Source organism: Aptenodytes patagonicus, chromosome Z, assembly GCF_965638725.1.
Source record: "Aptenodytes patagonicus chromosome Z, bAptPat1.pri.cur, whole genome shotgun sequence".
Lineage (NCBI taxonomy): Eukaryota > Metazoa > Chordata > Aves > Sphenisciformes > Spheniscidae > Aptenodytes > Aptenodytes patagonicus.
The window spans coordinates 44,630,347-44,647,280 of record NC_134982.1 but is presented as its reverse complement, the minus strand read 5'-3'; the positions used below and the strand labels follow the sequence as shown (position 1 = coordinate 44,647,280).

The 16,934-nt window shown below is 37.1% G+C and overlaps 1 protein-coding gene across 4 annotated transcripts in view; it reads left to right on the top strand.

Moving 5' to 3' along the window:
* LOC143173118 (transducin-like enhancer protein 1) overlaps positions 1–16,934 on the top strand; it is an 80,752-nt gene that overhangs the window by 39,916 nt on the left and 23,902 nt on the right. For 2 of the 4 annotated variants that reach the window (XM_076363182.1, XM_076363180.1), the window contains exons 7-11: positions 1,963–2,164; positions 2,910–2,926; positions 11,199–11,315; positions 14,444–14,497; positions 16,034–16,186. In XM_076363182.1, coding sequence (XP_076219297.1) covers positions 1,963–2,164; positions 2,910–2,926; positions 11,199–11,315; positions 14,444–14,497; positions 16,034–16,186 — 543 coding nt within the window. Of the gene's footprint in view, positions 1–1,959; positions 2,165–2,909; positions 2,927–11,198; positions 11,316–14,443; positions 14,498–16,033; positions 16,187–16,934 lie in introns of all 4 variants that reach the window. The other 2 variants (XM_076363181.1, XM_076363178.1) reach the window with 1 other exon arrangement.

Sequence of the window (16,934 nt, the reverse complement as noted above, 5' to 3'; positions counted from 1 at the left end):
TTGATTTTGTAGAAGGTAGCTACTGCTTTAACTACTTAAAATAAAAATAATACTTAATACTTCCTTCGAAATGTTACTTTTTGGGTTGTTGCAAACACATTAAAATAGAAGGATAAGGACTACCTCTCTCTTACCTTGCTTTTCAAACATACTGAAAAGTTAGCAACGATAGTGATCAGATGTACATATTACAGTGAAGACTAGCGAGGCTATTTATCCAGCATGTGAAAAGAAATTCCTGATACATGGTGTGATAAAGGTTTGGTAAACTTGTGGCTTTATAGAATTGGCTAAAGGGATTGTGGTAAATTTTAAGATTTGTCTTGTATATCAAAAATAAGTAAATGATGGCTGCATTACAGTTGGGACAGCAGAAAAGTGAAAGATAGCAGGTCCAGCCTAGAGTTCTTCAGTGTAAGTCACTTGTGTCTACATAAATTTATAAACAGCTCAAGGCTTGTCTTGGGATGGGGTTATGAGAAATAAAAGTGTAGGGGTGCAGTGGTTATCTAAATAGTAATAAATTAAGTCATTCATATGCCAGTAGATGTTTTGCAGGTATTGTTGACAGTCTGTCTTGAACAGTCTTGGGACCTATGGAAGCAGATGAAATATTTTTGGATTATTTTGAGTTATTTTGGAGTAACTTGTGAAATATTGTGAGCTTTAGTCTAGGTATGATTTCAGTAGCTGTCAGCGGTACTGTAACAATTTTGCCTGCTCTTACAGGACCACTAGCATTCACCAGGTCAAACTCTCATGTCTAGCTGAGCTCATCCTGTTCAGACATTTGCTTATCTGTCTTCTCTTTGATCCCATGAATTGGGTGGTGCTGTAGCTTTTTTCATGGTATCTACCTTCAGCAGAGGGATGGTGGAGCATGGCCAAGGTGGAGAGGTTTGTTCTGTCTTTTGTTCATATGCCCAGGCACAAGGAAGCAGAAAAGAGGCAGAAAATATGTTGGACTGTAGCAGACTAAAAGGGAGCTATGACTAAGCCAAAGATGGTTTTGAAGCTTAATTCTCTAAATAAATCTGTGCTTAGCATTTTGGACGAATTAAATGGTTAGCTGAACTTGGAAAATATTAATAAAACCGTAACAGCTTTAACTAGAAAATATCTTAATATTTAAACTATGGGGAAGTCATTCCATTATAAGGACTCTGTTTCTAAAATTGCATACAGCTTATTTTGCCAGATTGGTTACAGGGCTGTATGTCCACTCATTATGATATTGATCTTACAAGCTGCTTTTGAAACAGATGGAGGTATTTTAATTCATTAATACCATGTTTCTTGTTGGGAATTCCATGACCTTATTGATGCTATCTGGAATATCTGGATTTTAAGCTCAAAGCTGGTTCCTAAACACAGTGTTAGTTCATGAATATTTTTTTTTTTCCAAAAGTTTGGCTAGAATAAAATATAAATTTAACTACACTAAATATGAAATTGAGCAGTGTCTTTTAGGCTTTTTAATATTCAAAACAGAAACCTACTTACTGTTTCCAAACTGGGGGAAGAGAGAGGGGTGAGTTTAAATCAGTCTTGCCAGTGAAACTTGTTTTTTTCCCAGAGCAGTGATACTCCTTTCTATAGAAAGGGAAGGATATTGGGGCCTTCTGCTGCTGCTGTTTGTTTGTCACCAGTGACACTGTGGCAGGCAGTAGCTGCCCAAAACAACCTACAGTAGCTGAACCTATTCCTCGGGCTGCAGGACAAGTATCCAGCTAGCCTTTTTTGGTTTATGGGCCATGAGCAGAGCTGTCCACAGACAACATGATATAATGCAGTATGTATAGTGTGGTGGGACAAAGAGGAGGTGCTAGATTTAAAATAAACAAACAAATGAAAAAATCCACTGTTGATTCTCAATAATTAACCAAACTTCTCCCTTCTCCTTCCCAAACTATGTGCTATGCGTTGTTCTTCTGGGGATGATGATACTGCTGGGAACAGCAGCAGCAGTTGCAGGCTCAACATCTCTCCCATGGCCATGGACCTCCAGTGCCTCTAACACCGCATCCATCAGGACTTCAGCCTCCAGGAATCCCTCCACTCGGAAGCAGTGCTGGCCTTCTTGCCCTTTCTAGTGCTTTGGGTGGGCAGTCTCACTTGGCAATAAAAGATGACAAGAAGCATCACGATGCAGAACACCACAGAGGTGAGAGGCATGGCAGGCCTGATTAGGACATTGTCACATTTGCACATTGCTGCAAATTATGTACATCTCTAAAGAATTCAAGTTATATAGAATGAGAAAAAACTGTTTGCAAACTTAAAAATGTCTGCATATATACCACTGAAGCAAAATTCAGCTTGGAAGTTTTCAGTATTTTAAAAGGGGATCGCTAGGTGTCACCTGCTCTGTAGTTTGCAGGGCATTTTGACATCCTGGTCAATGCTTAGTTGTAACACCAGTGGCCTGCACCATATTGTGGAAAACTGTTAAACTGCATAATGGGTAATTTTTTCAAAGAAAGTAATGTTGTTAAATGGGTGGGTGGGAAGGTAGGGGAAATGAGAAGTTAAATTTTGAAGTGAATGTGTTCAAACAGAAGATTTAGATAATTGCATCTGTTACTTTAGTTTCATAGGCTTAAATTCTAGTACGCAATTAAATATTGGGCAAAATTGCACTTGACTAATTTTTGAGAAGAAAATAATTTATTCTGTCATGAAATAAAACTAGGCTTTGTGTATGGTTAAACTGTAAATCATGTTTACAAAATACTGTAATTTTCAGGAAATCACTGTATTAGGAATGTGCAATGACTTATATAAATAAAAGCCATTTTAAAACTGTTCGCGGCTTGTGTTCTAATTTTTTTCCCCCCTTTTTTATTTCTGTTCTTGCCTCTGTGTCTGAACGGGCATGTCTGTGCATTTCTTGGTTACTGCGGGAGCAGACAGAGAGCCAGGCACAGTAAGTACCAACATTCCTGCTAATGTTTCCACTTCTACATAATGTAATAATCAGACTTTGCACTGTTTGTCTGTTTTTTCTTCCTTTTAGTCAGTTTCATGATACTAGGCATATGTGTTTTCTGTTAAGATATCTCTTGGTTTATGCAGAACAGCAAGTCATTTGTTTGGAGGACTGTATGAATCAGGTTTGTTTGTGAGCAGAATGATTTTGGGGAAGCTTGAGCTTTAGTTTGCTTATTGGGGGTGGAGGGGGAAGCTGCAAATCAAACAGAATGTTGACAGCAACTTAAAGTATAACATTATTAGCCAGAGTTAAGATTTTTCCTGTAGGATTTTCAGGAATTAGAGTTGCAGAACAGGTGAGAAATTTAAAATTCATGTGTCATGGCGGTGTTTGGCCCTAGGAGTTTCTTTAACTGAATCTGTTTCAGCCGTACTAATGTCTTTACTGCTTAATTTGTGCTTCAGGTGTAACTTCCATAGCAATACTTTTTTCCCTTTAGACATAAGCTGTAATAGAATTGGTCTAAGACAAATCTTATCCGAAAACCAGCCAAAGAACTACTTTATTACAGCTTTTTATACTGTGGTGTTTTGAGTGATATTGCTATATTAGTCTGTTCGAGATGGGCATGTGCAACTTTCACGTCATTTCAGGTAACAAAGCTAATTCTGCTTGTTGATGTCATAGGTGAATTTGGGCTCTATTTTGTTTCTTTTTCTCAATTAGAAAAGACAAGAACTAGGAAAAGTTATCTGGCAGATATCTTTATGGTACTAAACTTCTGAATTTTATTGCTGCTTTTTTTTTATACTAGGGCCTGACAATTATTTACTAGAAACTTTCTGCATATCTTTTGCAGCAGTCTTTTTTGTTTCTAGATTAGTAAGCAAGAAGCATTCATTTCAGCTTGCTTAATGTTATTAATGACAGTATAACTGTGGAAATGATTTTAAGCTAGGTTTTCCTGAAGCCTCAGACTTATTAAGGACATGTTTCTTTGAGTGGGACATATTTCTTTGAGTGATGTTAGTCAAGTGCAGGATTCTCAACAACTTTTCTTAAGAGCTAAGGAAGCAGGTTTGCAGTCTGTGTCCGTGTACATACACATGCACATGTGGGAGCGATGGCTTTGTGTTTTGCTTTGGTTGTTATGTTTCCTGTCCTGCTGTCTTCCCATCCTCCCCTGCCCTGTCCATCATGTACTTTGCTAAAGGGTTTTTGAGTTTAAAATCAGATGCTTCACAGTGTTGTGAAATTTGGACTCAATTCATCTTGTAGCTGAAAATAGTTCTTGCCTATGGAAGGAGAACTGTCAAAAATTAAACCTGGCTTTTGTGTTGTGGGAGATTTGCAGTATCACTTGCTTAGTTTACTATATATGTCAATTATGTTTAATTAGTGTACATAAAATTGTTGCTGCAGTTACTTCTGTTTCCATATGTGTAACTCATGATTGCTTGGTTACTATCTGTTGTAGGCTTTTTAATGCTTTTTAAGTAACCTTGAAACAATCTGAGACTTTATTTCATAAAGGAACTTTGCCGTATGGATATATTGAGTTCAGGTTACTACACTATGGTGGCCATAGGTTCTTTTTGGTCCCAGTGGAGAATAATACTTCATAATTAAATTAAACTTTAATAGCTGAATACAGGTGGACTTAAACTTGAACTTAAAATTGTTTAAATACAGTGTGGCATTAGAATCTTGGCTTAACAGTAAATTATATCTTCAGTGAAAGAATTATAATTCAAATGATAGTCAAGTTCAAATCTGTGGCTAAAATGATCATCTGGGAATGATTTGCTCTTTGAACTTCTCTAATTCTCTTGTATTTTTAATGGATTTATTTTTAATTTAAAATATATTTTATAAGGATAATGTAAAATTGGTCACAAGTACATAAGGCATACCAGCAGATCTGTTTAATTGCTACATGTTGTTCCAACGGAGCAGTAGGCTCTTACTTTGCAAATTACTTTATAAAGTGTGGGTCACCAAGATAAGATCAATTTGATTTTCAGAGTAACATTTTAAGTGTAATGGTGCTGCAAGAAATCCTGATAAAGGCTTGCTTTCATTATCCAAGACACCAAAACGCATGCTGTCTGTTAGTTACCTAAATTAACCATGATATTTGGTATTACTGTGCAGTTCTACAGTATGATTTCCATCAAATATGTCTAGTGTGACCTTCCAGTATCATCAGTAAAAGCTGACAGCTTTAAATGTGCAAGGTTGAAATACTGCAATTTAGCACTTGCCTATTTGGTTTTAAATTGAGTTTTTTTGACATAACTTTGTGTTAAAGCATATTGTGGCATATTATTTGAGCATATTCATTTTTAAATGAGGTCTGGTTTTATTTTTTTAAAGTCTCCTTAAGCAAATAAGCAGTCACGAGCTTTTATGTATTGTATGTTTAGAAATACTTCATAATGCAGTGAGATTCATGGATTTGTAAAGGAATATAAAGATGTAGTGATTTCATTATTCTTGATTGTGATCAGTGTCCCTTTTACCTACTTTTGCTATATCTAAATGGCAAGAGCTACATTTTTCTTTTTTGTACTACTTAAAGTTTCAGGAAGTAAAACGAAAGGAAGTTCTTTGTAAATGCATGTTTGTGAAATATATAACATTTAACTTAGTAATAATAGTATACTTCCTACATGAACTGCTAAAATTATTTTGTCAAAATTAAATTATAGGACTACATGGATAACGGCAGGTGGCTTTTGGTTGATGTAGCTCTAACCATCCAAAACTGGGTCATGTTATTGTGGGAATGCAGGCATCCCTGCCATTGTGACACAGTCTGGCTGCAGGTAATGAAGCCAGGCAGAGTAAGCAAGTTTTGCAGCTGAAGCTTAATAAAGTTTTGGGAGACATCAATACGAATGAACTTTGATGTCTATGTTTTTTTCTCTAGGGAACATACTGGCAACATTTTTCAAACTCAAGTGTTCATTTATCACTTGTCTTCCCACTGTTCTAGTATCCTGTTTGGACAGCATAGAAATGCGAATATTCTGAAGCGCTCTATTGTATCAGTAATAATTTGTAGACAGTGAAATCTGACTTCGTTATGTGCTTGAGATTTACATTAAGGTTGGTGTTTATCTTTTGTCCTCATGGAAAACATTGAGCTTGTTTTCTAAGACTTAGGAATTACTCATACATTTTCCAAGAAATTTTTTTGCCTTCATTGTTAAGCATAAATGTTGCTATTGTTTTGTAACGCGAATACTCTTTTCTTACAGCAGATAAATATTCTGTGTCCTTAGTTCTCTGTCCTATTATTCCCCTCCCACTCTTGGAGGAAAGGGGCATGCACAATTGAATGCTACTTTTTGGTTGATATTATATGCAAGCTGTTTTTGTTTTGTGTTTTAATTCTTTTAAATGGCGGGAGAAAATCATAAAAGGAGTTATATGAAAATGTAGGGTACTCTTCAGTGTAGCACATGTATGCTTCTTGGCCTTTGTGAAGAAAGTATTATTTTCCATTATATAGCTTGTAATCAAAAAACTTGAATTTCTTTAATCAAATCCTACAGTCTTTATGGATGCAAACCACAAATTAGCTTCAGCAGGAGTTGTTCACACAGAAGAGCTGTGAGATGCTGTGTTGCAGTTTAGTTTGTAGCTGATACAAAGCAGCATGAGGCTGATGACGAAGGAGAAGAGGATTGGGGTAGTCTGGTATAAATTTTTATGGATACTCTGATTCTGATGAACATTAGCTAGAAAATATTGAAAACAACAGAAGCTTTATTCTCTGTTAATGCATCCCAGTTATTCAATCAATGTGGAGAGTGATTCAAATCTATTTAGGTTTCTAGATTTCCTTGTTCCTAATATGAACATACTAGTCTAAATATAACTTAAAATGGTGAGCGAAAAGAGGGCAAAGTCAGTAGCTTTCCATCACTGGTAATTTAAAACAAAATCTACTGACTTTATAAGTCAACTTTTGGGTTGTTGACGTGTGTTTGCAAGAAGCATATTCAACAAATGGAAGTTAATGATTCTTGAGTTGAATAACTTGGAGTGCAATCTTCTTGTGCCTTGCTGGCGGATGGTTAAACACTAGTCCCTCTTCCAATGTCTACTATATTCCTATCAGTGAGTCCTGACAATAAGGAGTGGGACTGCCAAGCAACTGATGTTTTGGTTTTAGATGTTAGACTTGATCCTGTTTTGCCTGCTCAACAAGGGATTGCATTTGTTCCTGTCTACATATGGATATCTGTAGGTAGGACTCGTGTGTGGTGCAGCGGCACAGGTGCAGTGCAGTGGTTAAATAAACACAGCGGTGCTGCTTGGTGATAGGGGCAAGCACAAGTTGTCAGCTGTAATAACTGGCTGTAATGGCAGGTGGGTGCAGTCGGTTTGGATGTACAGCGAGTCAATGAATGGCCGAGCATAGAGCAAGTGTGTCTTTGGGGGACAGGGGAGTGGGAGGGCTAAGAAGCCCAGCACTAGAGAAGATCTTAATTGAATTGGGACCAGGTGTAGTTGAACCACGGGCACAGATGTGATGTAAATACTGTTATTTAATTGCTGTAATGATCAGCATAAAGTTAATTGTCAGTTCTGTATGTTCTAGTGAGTCGTCTGTGCTGTATTATAACTGGGGCTAAATGAGATACTGTGGGCTCTCAGCCTGTACCTGTGGCACACCTTGTGGTTTGGAAGTAGTTCCTGTGGGGAACGGCATGGCGGTCGAAGAAGTACATTTGAATAATGTGCATTATATTCCTAGTAGGGAGCCTGCCTTCTTTCTGTTTATCATGACTAGGTTTCCGTTTCACATTTGCTGCTAGTGGTTTCAGTGTTTAACTTCTGCTGGCAGCAAAGTTGCTTTAGGATCCCAAGTTGCCTGTTACGCAGCCCTTATGCAGTCTGGAAACTCTGACAGCAAGTGGTGCTACATTAGGCTTTTTTTACTCTTTTGAGACTTACTTGAAGAAAAGGGATTCATGTGAATAAATTTTGAATTATTGGAAGAAAAAGAAAACATTTACGTAAAATTGATTCTGACCATTTGTTCTGATCTGAGATTCATGATTTACAGATGTTGCATTGGTAATCCCTAATAAAGTGAACTTCCAGTATGAAAGCATATGTATCTTTTTGCCCTTTTTGTACAAACTGATTATTATTGAAGATCAATCCCAACCTAAAATTTCAGTAGCATTATTAAAAAAAAAGTATAATTATTATAGCTAAAATAAAAATGCTTGTCCTACTTCTGACAGTAAGTCAGATGTTAGTAGGCCTGGTAGAAGAACTAAACAGACTTTTTTTTTTAAAGAGACGATAAGGAGAACTCTATCATTGTGAAGATGTTGCTGCTATTTCCTAGCTGGCCCGATGCTTGATAGTGAACATATAGCAAATATAAACTCTACCAGAGCTGAAGTGAGGAAAGGTGGCTTTTAGTAGGCTGTCCTCACTGATCCCCGTTACATCAGTAAGAGATGTCAATAGCCCAAGGCTTACATGATCATCTCTTTCCCAGTTCTTGTCTGTGTTCTCATTTATTTCCTTTGTTACTTTAGGGTTCTGGATCTACCATATGCACTACTTAAAAAGATGCATATTTTCATATTGTTGAATGAAATCTTACACAATTGGTGGTTTGAATTATGGTAGTAGGTTACAGTAGCAAGCTATTTTTTCATCAAAAGTTATACTTTACCTTATTTTAGTCACAGTTGTTAGAACTTCCTTGTACTCGGAAGGGAAACAAAACAGTAACTTTTTAATTATTTAGTTTACTGATAAATGTTGCCAGAGTAACAGCACAATCTTATTTGCAACTGCCAATATAGATACTGTGAAATAAGCTGCTCTACAACAGCTTCTAGCGTGAATGCTCTGATTCCAGAGAACAGTGCTTTAAATGAATGTGGTAAGATAGAGAAAGGCAGTGTAAATATGATCACAGGGGAGACGTTTTGCAGAATAGGCTTGTGAGGACTGTAGTATTGTTATATGTTTATGGGATAAGTAAGCCATCAGTCTTTTGAGGAAAATTCAAATCTAATAATTTTTGTTTAGCATTTAGGACACAGTGGGAACTAGGTATACCTAGGAGTTCCTAGGTATGTTTCACAGTATTGAAATTCTACAAGACAAACTGTACAAAATATCATCAGCATTGTCTAGGTAGACTTTACATTAAACCAGAAAAAAAATATCAGCCATTGTAGTTCCACATATTTGATGCCAAAATTTGCAAGCTGTTCCCTACACTTCTGTGTAGTAACGTCAAATAGCAGCGTTGCTAACTTTTTCCCAGCTGCTGCCTCTTTGCCACCTTTCCGTTATTTATGCTTAATTTTGGTAATTTAAAATGAGAAATGGAGTTTATTCACTTTGCTACATTTGCCTTCATTGTTTTATTCTAAGCTCTTCAGTAGTATAATCGATGTTTTTTATGATTTTTGTTAAAGGAAGTATCTCTTAACTAAAAAACTTTCCTCCTTAAGAAAAGACATTTGCAGTACTCAAATATGTGGTCAAGTTTGAATTGACAGCTTGCTTCTTAAGATGTTTCTACTGGTACAGACATGAGGGATTCAATATTAAAATGTTGAAAATGGGTTTTAATGTTTTTCAAACTCGTGAATCCTGGAGTTTGTGTGCATCTAGGAGGAGATGAGGGGTTAAATTCAGACTGTATTTGTCAAGGCAATTAGTTCAGTGATCCAACAAGCCCACCTTTTAGCTGCAAAACATTGGGGTAAAGACATTATTTTGAGCTGCTTTATACTGAATTTCATTAGACCTTCCTATATGCTCTATGTAAGCCCCTTGGCATTTGTTTAGCTTGAACAGTCATGAATAAAAGAGCTCAGATTTGGCTTTAAAGTGCAGCTTCTGAAGTAGGAAAAAGAGGATTCAGATTGCCTTATGCACCCTGTTTTGTTTTCATTCTCCTTGGGACTAAACATTAATGTCTGAGCAAAACTACCGTGGTGTCCTCACGTTTTAAAGGGGTAGCCATTCAGTGCACACTTCACTGGCTATTAGTATATGTTTATGATATATTAGGAGTAAGTATCTCTGACTCTTGGGTAGATCTAAGTATTTCTTTTGAGGGCTTACGCTTATAGTATATATGTCGGTATTAGGTTTTTCTCTTGTGAGAGATGCGTGTTTGTGTGTAAATACGTATTTACTTATATATTTATGTGAGCATATATTTATTTATGTAAGCATGTACTTGGCTCTTAGGAACTAGGCTTACCAGGTCTTTGTGAAAGGAGGTTTTTTTCTCAACTCATTCAGTATTGTTCACAGCATTAACACATCACTGAACAAATTGCCCTCTTGCATATGCTAATCCTGCACTTAAAAGAACTCTTTGTAACACGTTTTAATGCTTTAGCTGGAACGGAGATGGAGATGGGAATCGCAGGCATGTCAAATTGTCATGTGACTGAAAAATGTCTAAAATGCCTTTCTCTTTGGGTCAACAGTTTGTACTTAGCATAACTTAGCGTGAATGAAAGCAGTCCGTGTAGTTTGAGGGAAAGATTAGTCTTTGCTTTTGTCTTTTGTGTGTGTGTGTGTTGGCCTCAGTTTTTCAGATCAAGTCTGATTAAACAACACTTTAGACTTAATTTCACACTAGTAGTGAATGTTATGCTGGAAGTAAAAATATTTGATCTTTGTTTGCAATACATTTGTTGAAGGCATCCCGTTGGAGTTTACAGCAGCTAGTGAATGATTATTGCATAACCTTATTTGGTAAATATTTGTTATTTTAAGAGTTAAAGGCAAGTTGCCATATATCTCTCTATGCCTGCAGGTGTAGACATACCAAAGCCTCATCTGTTTATGATGGTCTAGAAGTAAGCAATCAATCAGATTATATTTAGTAAGTCTCTTTTATTATATGGGATCTGTATATTAAATAAATAAATAAATAAATCATTGTTACCTGAATCATGAATAAACAGCAAGCCTGCTTCTCCGAAACAATAAATTCAGTTGAATTAATTAGGTAAATAGATGGTGACTGACAAGTGAACTAAACTTTTGATAAGTTGAACAATGAAAAGCCAAGCTTCTTAGAATGCATGAAGCTGTACATGTTTGCCTGGAGGACTTTGAGTTGAATTAAATGGAATGAAAGACTATGTAGGTATCACATTTCTAAAGCATCTATCACATCCAATTTGAGTTTTTAAGCATATATGAAGGAATCTTGAAAGGAATTTTTGATTGACCTTGTTTTTTGTCTTTACAGAGTAATTCTCTGTTGGTCCCAGACAGTCTGCGAAGCACAGATAAACGCAGGAATGGCCCTGAATATACCAATGACATCAAAAAGAGAAAGGTGGATGATAAGGATTCCAGCCACTATGTAAGCAAATCTGTGTCAAAGAAATGATTAATTTATTTGCACATACTGAGCTTGTATGAGGAGTAAAAGATCTGTGAAGAACAAGGCAATGTGTTTCCTGTGGCTGATGTAGTACATGAATATATGTGCCAGAGAGACCATTATTCATGTTGTGGGAAGAGTAGTGACTCAATAGTTTGGGCTATTGTCAAGTAATACTCCTCAACAGGGAATAATGAGCCAGGAGTAGCTGTCTGGGATTCACAAGTGTTCTGGGACATTTCTCAGAGTTGGAGCAAGGGATCCTTTCTGGACTGCTCTAAAACCTGCAGGTTTGTTCGAAATGGAGGATTTTGTTGATTTGGAGGGTTTTAGTACACTTTTCTGATACTAGCTATTAACCACGTTGCGTAATAATTACCATTGCAAATTGCATATGGTTATGAGGCTGTACCAACTTCCTGAAGTTTGCTTTTGGTTGATATGGCAGTTTCAGCAGAAAGCAAATTGAAAAGAAGTTCGCTGTTTGTGTTCTGCATTTTTGACTAGCTTGCTTGTTCCTTGGTTTCAAAGAGACACTTCAGTACAACAGTGTGGCATACGTGAACCTCAAAAGGTACACACAGGCTTTCAACTTCAAGTCTAAAAGCTCAGCCAAATCACAGGATGATACTTGAACAGGCTTTAGAGACTAGGACTGGTGTGAAAGAGTACTGAAAAGCAGAACTTAAATCTAACAGAAGGTATTATTCTTTGACATAGCAATAATGTGGCAAACTATCTGGATTATATGAATCCAGTCACTAATTACCTCCTGGTTACTGAAACCCAAGAGAAAATCAGGTGCCACTTGATTTCCTCAGTATTTGGTAGGGCAATTTCTCTCCACTTGGACCCAGAATATCTCTGAGCAGCTATTGGATATCCCTGGAGCCACTGACAGTAGATGAGGTTACTTTCCCCTTTCTGCACATTGTGGTGGTGTAGTACTGTCACAGTTTTGCAAGTTGTATTTCCACCACTTTCTAATAACCTTGTTTTGATTACAGAAGGGTTTGGCAAACTTCCCCATGTCACTCCCTCAACTTTGAGGGTTTGATAGTCTATGGGCATTTTTCATTTTAAATATTTGAAGATTAAGGATTCTTAAGCTACATTTGATATAAAAATAAAGGAAGAAAAAGCTTAACTTCCTTGTTTTTCTTGTATTTCTACTGGAAAGAAATGGAAAGGATATTACTGCACTGTAAAAACAGTTTGTTTTAATCCACATTTTAAATGTGTGGTTCTGTTTGCTGTTCACTTAAAATGGATTTTACAGATAAAGGCAGCATCAAAATAAAGAATTGAGCAAAACAAGGATATTTGAAAGTTCCAGATGTATTCTAGTCTGGAAGAAGATCTTTCTTTTTAAAGGTTCCCTGATTCTGCAAACACAGAGCTGCTGATTTCGAGCTCATTTTAGATGAGGCCCTTGTAGGAACAAGGAAGTACTCCTTTTGGCAGAAGGGAGATAAACGAGTTGTAGGAATTGTTGCTTTTGGAAATAAGATGCAAAATGCAATTTTTTTTTTTTCTTTTTGAATTCTGACTAATTTTCATATTAGGACCTGTATAGTTTCAACCTCTGGGTTTGTTAGTGAGGAGAATCTTCTGGTATTAATAGTACCTATAGGAGATGCCTTTGATAGTCCCAGTAAATTTCTGTTTCTCAAGATGACAAGTCAGTGGAGTACACTTAATCATTGCTTGGCAGCTATTTTTGCCCTCCTCAAGGGAGGTATTTCTGGTGAACAATTGTCCCACCTACTGTGCTCCCACGTGCTCAAATGTGTTCTAACCTATTCTTGCCTTCTGGGTGCTTCATACTTTTCAAGAGGTGGCAGATAACCGTGGCTGAAGCTTTCCTGTTCCTTCTCCTTTTGCACCCTTTGGTTGGACAGCTTTTGAGTGGCAAGTAGAGCCACCATTCTGTCTTCACTGGCACTCTTGGGTCCCTAACATGTTTGCGGTATTTCTTGGAGCAATATTCAGCTGCTAAAGCAGAAGGGAAGGGTTGAAACTACCTGTTGGGGTTTATTGGTTTTTGTTTTGGTTTTTTTTTTTAAACATATATGGCCTGAAGTGAGAGGAAGGAACTGGTGTTTTACTTTCTGTCTGCCAGTGTTCAGTGTGATAGCCCAGACACTTTGAAAGCAAGAGGTGGGGACAGTTTGAGCAATCTTGTATGTCTGATTTGTTTGCCTAGAAACTTCTGAACTGAAAGTATTGTTATTGGAAATGTCAAACTTGCCCACACAAAAAATTTAAGTTTTATCACTCACTTGATTTTTTTGTTTGTTTTTGAGTCAAGACTCACCTTCTGGTTGAACCACCATGGTGCACTGCGGAAATCGCTAGACCACTGTGTATCGTAGAATGTGTCTATTGGGGCATCCCAGCACATTCTGGAGATAGGGACCAGGAGGCACTTGAGTAACAGCTATCGTGAGGCACTAGAGCAGCTCAGGTGAACACAGATTTATGTGAAACAGTCAAAATGCAGCTCGACAAGCCACAATAAATCATTTCCATTTAGGAATGTCAAAGTATTTTGGTTCTGTTAGGCAGAAATGTTGAAATGCCTTGGCATTCTGAAGCTTTTTCTTCCCCAGAACTTTCCATTTCAAAACTTTCCTTTCTGGAAAGGAAGAAAAATTGTCCTATCACTTTGAGGAAGTTGATTCATCAAACAAATGCCAAAAAGCTCCAGTTTTCTGAGATCTGTTGTTTTTTTTAGGTATGCACAAGTAGTAATTTCCATAAGATTAACATGTAAGATTAGCATATGAACAGAATGAGTTTCTCTTTTAGGAGTAGTGATAACACTGATTATGATGGTAATAAGGAGGGATTTTGGACCATCTTGCACTGATGGTGAGACCACCACCTTTCAACTAGTTCTACCTTATTTGGGTTTTATTATTGAACCAGATATAAGGTGTTGTGTTCCTGTTTTCATTGTTTTCCCTATTGCTAATAAGTTAATGAAAGGCTGTTTGCTTTTTGTTTAGGAAAAACAAAAAATGTCTGAGTAGATGCGTAGTCTTTCTCTCTGGGCTCTTAATGTACTAATTGAAATGAACACTATATTTATTTATTTTTAATAGGACAGTGATGGGGACAAGAGTGACGATAACTTGGTTGTAGATGTATCCAATGAGGTAACTTTTTTCATTTTTGTAGTCTTGACATTTGCCCAAAGGTTAAAGGAAAAGTGCATTTAGATGTTAGAAGAAAAAGAATCCTTTGTGTGGATATGTTAAAATATTCACAACTTCTTTTTGTTAGTACTGCAGTTACTATGTCTTCCTCTGAGCTTTATCTGGTTGCCCTCTCGGCTCCTCCTTCTGCTGCTTTGTCCAGGTCTGTTCCCTCTGCAGTTTTGTTCTGACGCTTCACAGCTGCTCTATAGTGGAGAGAGTTGTGGTGAGACGCAGGTGGAGGGCTGAGGTTTTCAAACTACTGTCTTCACATGAAAAAGGAAGACAATACCTAACCTTGTATTTAATAGTAGGAGTATTATTAAAAACATTTTTGGTACCTTAAAAATTACTAGTATTTTAATGTCCTGCGTTAAAGATGGCATTTTCCAGAAATGTTTGGTTTTTAGAATGAAGTCAGCTGAAGTCAGAATGAAGTCAGTTAGTTCACAAAATTTGCCAGAGGTTGTAGCCACTTTTTTTCTCCAAGGCAGAGATTTGGTAGTGGCATCAAGGTGAAGGGATGGGGCCCTCCCTTTTATTTGCCTTTTATTTCATACAACAAAGAGATTTAGGAAGCCTGAATATGGTTGCGAGGTTCTTCTGCTCTGTGAAAAGCACAGGGAGAAAAGCTGACAGAGAAGTGTCTTCAGCAGCTCCAAGCACCCAAATTATGTCAGCCAAGTAGAAAAATGGGTATCCAGCTAGGGATTTTAGTAATCCTTTCAGAAGCCCTACTTACAATGAAACTGCTCAATAATCAATCAGTAGACTTAGTGCCCTCTTGTGAGGACTGCTTCCTCCCTGCTGCTGTTCTCATGAGCCAAAGGAGCATGGAGAACCTGCAGAGCTCTGATGGCATTGTAGCTTGCTGGGCTGGCTATTTCAGGTTAAAGTAAATGCAGAGAGTGCCTCTGGAAGAGAGAAAGATAATCACCTGAGAGGTGATTTCAGGTTTTCCTGTAGATTTAAGTAGCGAGGCAATTGCAGATGGTATTTAGAAAGAAGTGACAGATATTATGGCATATAAAGCATGCATATTTATCTCTTCTTCTGAAGATAAGATGAGCAAGGTTTGTATGGCCTAAAAGAGATTATTGAAATGTTTGTTGTCACTAACAGCGCGTGGAGAATGTACACGGAAAAAACAGTGTAAACTTCCTGCAGTAACTGTTGGTCTTTCTTGCTCTTATCATGTGTCATGCACGCTTGCCTTAGTTTGTACTTAGGTATGCTTAGATTGCAAGCTCTATGCTTGGAAACAGTTTATGATTTCATGTAGTGTAAAATAAAACCAGGTTGCTTACTATATGAACTTACTTATGTCTCTAAATTGATGAAGGGATTTCAGCTTTTTTTCTGTAGAGATAAGAAAATGTATTTGTCATTTGAACTTACTGCTTAAATTCTAGTTTTTTTCCCATAGACACCTTAGTGGTGTTTGTGTACCAACCCATGACACGGTTCTGTGCTGTTCTTCCCTTCCCATTGTTTTAGGATCCTTCTTCCCCAAGGGCAAGTCCCACTCATTCACCACGTGAAAATGGTATAGATAAAACCCGCCTGCTGAAGAAAGACGCCTCTAGCAGTCCAGCATCTACAGCCTCTTCAGGAAGTTCCACTTCCCTCAAATCCAAAGAAATGAGCCTGGTGGGTAGCAGTCTGTTGTCCAGATAAATGTTGTTCTTTCTTGTAAAGTCTAACTCTCCATTCTCCTGCAACTACTTGTGGCAGAAAGTACATGGCTTTAAACATTTGAAGCTGAAATTGCCTGTTTTTCCAGACCTTTATAATACTATCCAGCTTTCCTTCTCAGCAATATTTTCTGCTTCATTTTGATTTCTTGTATTTCCTACATTTCTGTCAAATTAATTGCAAATTTATTACAAAGTACAAGAGTCGCTGAAGCATTGTTTATTTTTTCTTGAGCAATAGCTTATGGTTTAACATGGTCTGTATATAGTCACTAAGAAGTTCTCCAGGCTTTTGTTAAACTCTTCTAAATAAGCTGCTACTCTTTGAAAACTTTTCCTGCAGTATCACTAATAATTTGATCAGATTCTCTGTAGCTTTTGTGTCACACATTTTTGATACTATCGGCTATGGTGGTATTTTGTTTTTGTGCTTGGATTTGCTGTGTCCAATAATAATTGAGACAGTAATGATTTCAAGCTAAAATAATTTGGTGATGCATACTGTATTGTCCTGAAAAAAATTAGCTCAGGCATTTTTTTTTTTCCATGCCAATGGAAGAAGGAAAAATAACTTTCTATGTTTCTTTTCTTATTTGAATTTTGGCAGCAATCAAAAAGGTCAGCATTTCTCTCTCACAAGTTAATGTTGTCAGCATTGCGTGGATTTATGAAAATTGGCTGAGGGACTAGGTAGTAGGTGCCCA